The sequence below is a fragment of the Anabrus simplex genome, chromosome 1, assembly GCF_040414725.1.
Source record: "Anabrus simplex isolate iqAnaSimp1 chromosome 1, ASM4041472v1, whole genome shotgun sequence".
Lineage (NCBI taxonomy): Eukaryota > Metazoa > Arthropoda > Insecta > Orthoptera > Tettigoniidae > Anabrus > Anabrus simplex.
Genome location: NC_090265.1, coordinates 685,733,131 through 685,741,542, shown reverse-complemented (window position 1 = coordinate 685,741,542; position 8,412 = coordinate 685,733,131). Strand labels below are relative to the sequence as shown.

Below are 8,412 nucleotides of genomic sequence, written 5' to 3'. Positions count from 1 at the left end.
ACATTCATTTATAGGAGGAGGAGGAATTAGGCATTGGAATAATTTATCAAGTAAAATGTTTGATAAATCTCCAACTTCTTTGAAATCATTTGAGAAAACAACTGATAGGGTATCTACCACCTGGATGACAACCCTAAATGCAAATCACTGATGACTGATTGATTTGATTAATCCGTACATACAGGATTCTAATGGAGGATGACTGAACATGCTGGCAAGATAAAAGAAAAGCCAAGATTGTATGAAATTCAGTAAGCATTCAAATTCAGCTGATTCCCTCAAGAGTTGAATGACTTATTTATTTATTTATTTGTTTGTTTGTTTGTTTGTTTGTTTATTTAGAGACCACATCTACAGTGAACATGGATGAGACTGTGTTTGAGTGGTTGGTCTTTTAAATTCATTCATTGTTTGTTCAGAAGACATATGGCTTGATGGTGGTCTCCAAGTAGTGTACAACCAAGCTCGATAGCTGCAGTCGCTTAACTGCGGTCAGTATCCAGTATTCGGGAGATAGTAGGTTCGAACCCCACTGTCTGCAGCCCTGAAAATGGTTTTCCGTGGTTTCCCATTTTCACACCAGGCAAATGCTGGGGCTGTACCTTCATTAAGGCCACGGCCGCTTCCTTCCCACTCCTAGCCCTTTCCTGTCCCATCATCGCCATAAGACCTATCTGTGTCGGTGCGACATAAAGCAACTAGCAAAAAAAAAAAAAAAAAAAAGTAGTGTACACTGGAGACAACGGGAATGTTGGAAGACTCCAGAATAGTAGTTTGGATAGAACGGTACCAAGTGGTTGAGGAAAATGATGCTCAGAAAAGTACATATGAACGAGTACTGCATTCAGGAAGGACAATTTAAAAGTAAAGAAGAAAAAAGAAGTGAAATACTGAAACAACATGCAGTTTTAAACCCCAAGTTACTGTTTAGAAAGAATCTATCATTACCACCACTATCAGTAAGTTCTTGTGGATTGGAGAGCTATTTTTGATACCGTTAGCAAGAGGAAAAGCTGAAATAAGTTAAATCGTAATTATAATATTAAAAAAAGAATCTAATTTAGTGATATGATCATTTATTTTACAGGGAACTGTGAAGGTTTCTTAAAAGTCTCTCTTGCCCCATGGTACCTTAAATTTATCATTGCTACATTATGACTTCCTGTTTAAGACTGTTTTTCAGCAGAGTGGCACTATCATTGTTCCTGCTTGATTCACAAAGAAGACTAGGGTGGTCATAAGGTTTAACTATTGATTACCCAGTCAATCAAACAACAGGTCTCTTGCAACCATTGTCAATTTCAAAGGGAAATGTGTTAGGATACTACACTTTTGGTTTAATATGTTTCCAAAATGATGCCGTAACTACATCATTCTTACATAATCTTTTATTCCAATGCAAATTCAAGGAGGTTGGATCATGTCGTGTGCTGATACGACTGTTTGATTTTAATAATAATAATAATAATAATAATAATAATAATAATAATAATCAAGATTTCAGCAGTACGTACAGCAGCTTGACGTTCCCAATAACATTCCAAAGTTTTAGGAGAGTAGCCTTCTTCATATTAAGTAAAAGAGTGGTGAAATAGAGTATATTTTAATATTCAAATTATCTTTCATATAAGGGTGCTCTTCTTTTTTGTTACAATTTCCTTCTAAAATTCTAATCCTAACAGCCCTACAGCTTTAAATTGGAACGCAAACCTGTCGCTGTCGGTAACAGCAGGTGTGCATTTCCCCCCATTCCCCTATTGGGCGGAGCATTGCGGAACACTTAATGTGAAACAGTGAAAAATGGGTAATAGTTTAACTATGATAAATTTTATTTCCTGGAGAAAGGAAACATTTTCTATATATACTTTTGTAAATTCATCAATACACCAAAAATATGCGTTTAATATCCTGAGCGCGTTCAGTTTAACTAAATTTGCCTGAAGGATTTTTCAATACAGAATTTAAAAAATACTAAATACGGTAGTTTATGTGATTCATTTTTGAAACTGCATTAATTTTAAATTAATAAACTGATTTTGTTTATGAGACTTGTATTATTTAATGTAATGCCTTCGAATTTGGTTTGAAATACAGAAACATAATCGATTGTTGAGCAACACGCCTAACACTTCCGTTTCTGAACTATACTTGTTTCGGCGCCCTACAAGTGTTTAGCTTTCATTTGCGGCTTTGTGGTGACTACCTTTTAGCAGGTAATTATTTTAAAATATTTGAGTTGTTTTATTTTAATCTGGTAGTTTTTATTTAACTGTAGCAGGAAGGATTGTTTGATGTTAGTTATTGATAAAATATTTTCAACCGGCTCTATTTTCTGAGTTAACGGTTGAATTTGGAATGGCGTACCTAACCTATATTGCATGTTGCGCGCTTTTTTTGCTAGCGTAAGCTTGTTCGCGGACTTCGTTGGTAGCTTCCATGTCTTGCTTCCCGAGAAGTTTTTACATTTTTGCTGTTTAATTGCGTCGGATCGTTGGTGTGTGGTAGGTACGTATGTTTAAACATTATTGAGTTTTCATTTCTTGTGGATAATGTCAATCTGATAACAAAGGCCGACTTAGTTTGGTAATTTCGAATGGTAGGTGGAGTTTTGTAATGTGATGCTAACAGAGTTTGAGCAACTATTTCGTGGTTTAATGGCTATTTAGTCTTGGCAGGTTTGCTTTAATGTTTAATGCAAGCACTTCGTTGAGGTCAAAGCTATATCGATTGTTAATCAAGTTCTATACTCTCATCGGACAGTGTAAGTTTTAAATCGTACACCCGGCTTTCAGCTACTTGTTGTCTGATTCAGATCTTTGCATGAATATCATTGTCGTCTTTCGTAAAGTTTCGCTTGTTGGAAGAGTTTAAATAATTATTCGACCTATATTTGTGACATTTTCTTGTTTTTTCTTTGTTATCCCACGTGGGCGGGTGTTTAATTTTTTTTATTATCCTCGTTTGGTGGAAGGCAGCTTTTGTGTTACTGGTATTGGTATGTTATTGATAGGATTGTTCAACGGTGATCTACGGGTTTGATAATGTACTGGTTTTCGACTTATGTGAAGATCCACCTGTCTTTTGTGAACTGCTTTAATCGTAGTACGAAAACAAATTCATTGCTTATTGGTGGCCATGAATGTGGAATTTTTATAAATAATTTATGTGGAACGTCAAAATATGCAGCGTAATTTCGGGGTTCTTAAAAATGGTTAAATCGGTATCAATTCCCGTACTAGTGTTTGAGAATGCTAAAGTTTTCAGATGCGTTTTTGACGTTTTCCGTACGTTATTATGTGGTACATTTTGGTTTTGAAACGTTTGGTAGCATTTGTTTACCTATCTTACGTTTTAATGGTATTTGTTGGTCACGATCCATTGGATGAAATTACCTTATTAATGCAATGGTTGAATGGGCATGTTTTTTGTTTTTAACAAATCGGGAGACTCCAATGAGCGAAAGAATTCCCTTGAGGGTCCACTTATTCAATACTTCATACTATTTATTACACACCAAAATCATGAAATTTATAACATGTAATAAATCTGGAGATATTGAGTAATTTTGAAATATTACATTTGAAGCATCTTTAGTCTTTTTGTAGTGTTAATAGAATATTTAGTGGTAACTTTTCGTGTTTTGGTCTATAGTACAGTATCTTTGGGTGAGGCCAGTATCATATCTTCTCGAGTATCATTGTATGGTTAAGGTCAATATTGTCTTGGTAAGATGTAAGGGCAGTATACTTTGGATCTTCAAGTGGAGGCATTGAGGAATCAACCAAAGGGATTACTCGTTCAGCCCGTGGGCCACCATTCACACAGACGCGTAATGACGTTTGTTTACTCGTGGCATTCTCAGAAAGGATGTTCTGCAGCAGTGCTCAGTGCTGCCAGCCTCTACTTAGGAGCTATGCTTTGATTGTTCTTGCCATGCGAATGGTTAGGATTAGGATAGGATCTGAACAAGACAATTGGTCTGGATGGTTGGAAGCCGTGAAGCGGGGTATTAATCCAGCCCCGGGGCCACTACATTTGTAATGTTATAAGAGAGTGGAAATATGCAATCTTACTTGGAGAGCATCTGAGAGGGGAGATGTGTTCATTGCGATGTCCAGGAACGCACTATCCCGTCCCAAGAAATACATTTACTTTTATAACCTAATTAAGATTACACTCCATATTAATTTCTCAAGTAGCTCCTTGTATTCCTGTTGGCCAATGTAAAGTGGCACGTGATCTTCCGGTGAAGGAACTTAAATCATAATGCGTTCCAATAAAAGCGCAAGTGGCTGCGCTCATCAAACTAGAAGCCTAGGGCCGCTTCACGGCTTCTAACCGTTCAGACCAATGGTCTTGTCCACTGCAAGAATCCTAACTGTCCAGACCAATTGTCTTTCCTCACGAAACTAGGGGCCTAACGTCCCTTCGCGGCTTCTAACCGTCCAGACCAATGGTCTTGTCCACGGCAAGAATCCTAACTATCCAGACCAATGGTCTTGTTCACGGCATGAATCCTAACCGTTCAGACGAATCGTCTTCCATCCAGGGGCAAGAATCTAATAATCACCACCACCAGCTATCAGAGCAAGCATAGTTCCTAAGTACAGAGGTTGGCAGCACTGAGCACTGCTAGAGAACATCCTTTCCGAGTAGGCCGCGAGCGACTAAACAAACGACAGTCGCCACATGTGGGTGGTCCCCGGGCTGGACTAATGATTGAAGCGGTCCTAGGGCTGTAGTTTCGTATACGGTTAGGATAGGATCTAGACAAGGCGATTGGTCTGGATGGTTAGTATTAGCAGTGAAGAGGGGGTTTCTCCTCTGGCTTGGAGGAAAAAGTAGTAAAAGGGCATAGCTTTTGCCCTGAAACTCTCCACTATCCGCCCCACGGAAAAAAGACAGTCTGTTCACATATCATGGCTGTCTGCGGCTTGGTCATTCCAGCTATGGAACTTCGGACTGTTAGATCGGCAGCGTAGTACTGTTCTGTTCCAAACCTGATTGTGACTGATGGTAGGCTTGTGGGCCTACCATTACAATGAAATTTCCCTAACCCAGTCTTCATATGAGAAAAGAGGTTTGGTTACCTCTCTGTTGCATTTCTAGGGTAACATTAAGATTTAATACAATGTTTCTCACAACATGTACACTACCTAACCTAGAAATAATTACTTTTCGCAGCCCAGTACTCGCTACATTCAGCTGCGCGTGGAACGACTGTCGTTTGTTTACACGCTCGCGGTCTTCTCGTTAAGGATGTTGTGAAACGGTGCTCAGAGCTGCCAACCTCTATACTGAGGAACTAATGAGGGAGGTGCGTCGATAGCTGGTGGTGGTGATTATTGTTACACGATTGGTCTGGACTGGTTCTTGCTGTGCTGACGGTTAGGATAAGATCTGGACAAGACCATTGGTCTGGATGGTTAGAAGGTGCGAGCCCCTAGTTTCGTGTGGAAATGCGATTGGTCTGGACTGGTTCCTGCTGTGCGGACGGTTAGGATAGGATCTGGACTAGACCATTGGTCTGGACGGTTACAAGCTGCATTGTTATTTTACATGGTGTTTTTTTGTTTGTGCTTTTATTCAGCCAAGGTTGGTAACGCAATGTATTTACAAGCATTGATGGCAATGACATCACATTTCATTATTTGACCAATGAGAATGCAAGAAGCTACTTTAGCCATGGACGATGGCGGCTGCTGCTCTTTATTAGGTTATAAAAGTAAATTTACTTCTGGGAGCAGGGTGGTGAGTTCCTAGACATTGCAATGAACACATATCTCCTCTAAAAGGAATTCCATGGAAGATTTGCATTATTTTCACTTCCTTATAATGTTAAAAACTTTTGGCTGCAGGATGTTAAGTTATACGCTATCTAACTTAGAATTCTGTATACAATGTAGAATTCCATAGCGAAGCAAGAGTACATCAGCTAGTTGTAAATAACACAATGGTTTTTGTTGATAGAAAAATCCACTGTAGATCCCTGGACCAATAATTATATTAATGAGTTAGGGGCACAGGTCAACAACTTGCCCCACTGAGTAACATCAAGCAAAGAAGTGAGCAAAGGCTTCACACACAAAAGTTACTTGAACATTGGTCTGGATTTGTTATGTCCGCTTAGTGACAAAGCCATTTGGCTAAGATCAAGCAAAGGGGGTCTGGGGGCGTAAGCCCCTTGTTAGGCCTCTAGCGTTTTGTATGGTGATAGCAGCTTGTGACAAAGCGATTGCATTTAGTTGTGTTTTTATTGTACACGGGTGGGTAACGGAGGGTATAGTGCGCATTGGTATCACCTAAATATCACTATAAAATTTGTCACAAATGGAACATAATAATTACTTTTACACATTTCAAGTGAAAAATCCCTGGCAAATTAAGAAATATATGTTTTTTGGAGAATATTAATACGTACTCTACTACTTTACAAGTACATTTGGTGTTGTGCTCACAGTGACACACGTATGTCTTTTGTCTTACACTTTGAACAATTTCGTGTGTGATATCTGTGTTCACTGAAGTTCTTTGCTTTCGTTTCATTCTTCACTTGTCAATGACATCATTTCATGAATTGTATCGCGATATGCAATATTTAATAGGCGACAAAATGATATGGCCAATGTACCGGTACATAAGAAAAATTCAGTGGACTAGCGATTTCGTTCGAACAGAAATAAAAATATTTATTGGTCCAGGTATCATGCTTTTTTTTTTTTGACCTCCATTTTGCTGTTTGTACTGGCCAAAGATAATGAGAATCTACAGACATAGCACTCCCATTCCACGGTGCTAGCCCTGGACCTGAATAAAGTAACAAAAGACGGCACCAGCAGCGAATGGACAAAGATAATGAGAATCCAGACATAGCCCTCCCATTCCACGGTGCTAGCCCTGGACCTGAAGAAAGTAACAAAAGACGGCACCAGCAACGTAGTACGACATAAACCAGTCCTGTGTACAAGCCTTAAATATGTTTTCATATTTCTCAAATAACGACGGTATTTCTTAATTTGCCGGGGATTTTTCACTTGATATGTGTAAAATCAATTATGTTCCATTTGTGACAAATTTTATAGTGATATTTGGGTGATACCTTTGCGCATCATACCCGTAACGGAATTCATTTTACTTGATTGCTCGGAGTGACGTCATATCCAATTGTCTCAGCCAATGGAAGTGCTGCTGTGTAGTTAAGCGTGATTGCTGAGAGTGACGTCACATCCGATTGTGTCTCAGTCAATGGAAATGCTGCTGCGTAGTTAAACGATGAACAATAGCGCAGGATAAATTGTATTAGATTGTAAAAGTACTTCTGGGAGACGGTGGGTGGGTCCCTGTCTGTCGAGACCAATGGCTTTTGTCACTGCAGACTTAACCAATCCAGACCATTGGCTTTTTCACTAGCTGCTATCACCATACGAAATGCTAGAGGCCTAACAGCTGCTTTGCGGCCCTAACCTGGGGGCTTATGTCCCCAGACCCCCTTTTCTTGTTCTTTGTCCAATGGCTTAGTCACTCACCGAACCTAACCAATCCAGACCAATGGCTTTGTCACTGGTGCTATTATCGTACGAGGTTCGTAAATTCATAAGCACCTAACAATGTGTGACTAGTTAAGATCAACAGTTGGCATCCCTGTCCACCGCACGAACATGACCATTGCGAGAAATCAGCGAGAGACAAACGAATGACATAGAAATCCCGCCTACATGTGTGCGCTGAAGAATTGTTGTAGTTATTGAACTTCTGCCCCTTACTGCTGTGTATACTGAATTTCTCCCCTCTCTATTTTGCATAAAAGCAATTATCTTCTATTTAGGATAAAAATTAGAATGACATTTCATGGATACAATTCGTTCACGTACCCCTTTGTGCCAACAAAAGAATGATCTCCATCACAGAGTATAGTGAAATGTGATCCAAAGTACTCTTGTCAGTGTTAAATTTTGTACTTGTACATTTCATGCACAATTGAATGGGTGAAAACCATAACGGTATAAGTGACATTTCTTTAAAAAATGAGTTAAGTGCAGGATGTAACTCCAGGAGGATGTATCCTTTCACCAACCAGGGGATACAAGTGATAGCGGTAATATTCTGCGCTCTAGTGATGGGTGGTATAACTACAAATACCATGCTTTATATGAGTGTTGAAGATGTTTAAATGTCTTTTTCTCTGAATGACCAAAATGTTACTTATACCGTTATGGTTTTCACCCATTCAATTATACTACTATGTGTATGTAATTGGGTACAAGCTAATGTTAGAGGTACAGGTACTTATCGTGAATATAATTTGTCTTTGTGTTGCTAGGAATGTCCCAATGCAAGGGATTTTCAGCTTCTGCCATGATGGAAGAAGTGATTCAATGTGTATTTTGTATAGACTGTTTGGTTCTGAGCAGT

At 39.1% G+C, this 8,412-nt stretch overlaps 1 protein-coding gene across 5 annotated transcripts in view; it reads left to right on the top strand.

The window, feature by feature from the left end:
- Positions 1-2,129: 2,129 nt before the first annotated feature.
- The window catches only part of LOC136857318 (uncharacterized), a 93,698-nt gene continuing 87,415 nt past the window's right edge, over positions 2,130-8,412 (top strand). For 2 of the 5 annotated variants that reach the window (XM_067135900.2, XM_067135899.2), the window contains exon 1: positions 2,364-2,501. In XM_067135900.2, the coding sequence (XP_066992001.2) occupies positions 2,379-2,501 (123 nt within the window). In that variant the 5' untranslated portion in view covers positions 2,364-2,378. Of the gene's footprint in view, positions 2,214-2,363; positions 2,506-8,412 lie in introns of those variants that run through there. The other 3 variants (XM_067135901.2, XM_067135902.2, XM_067135903.2) reach the window with 3 other exon arrangements.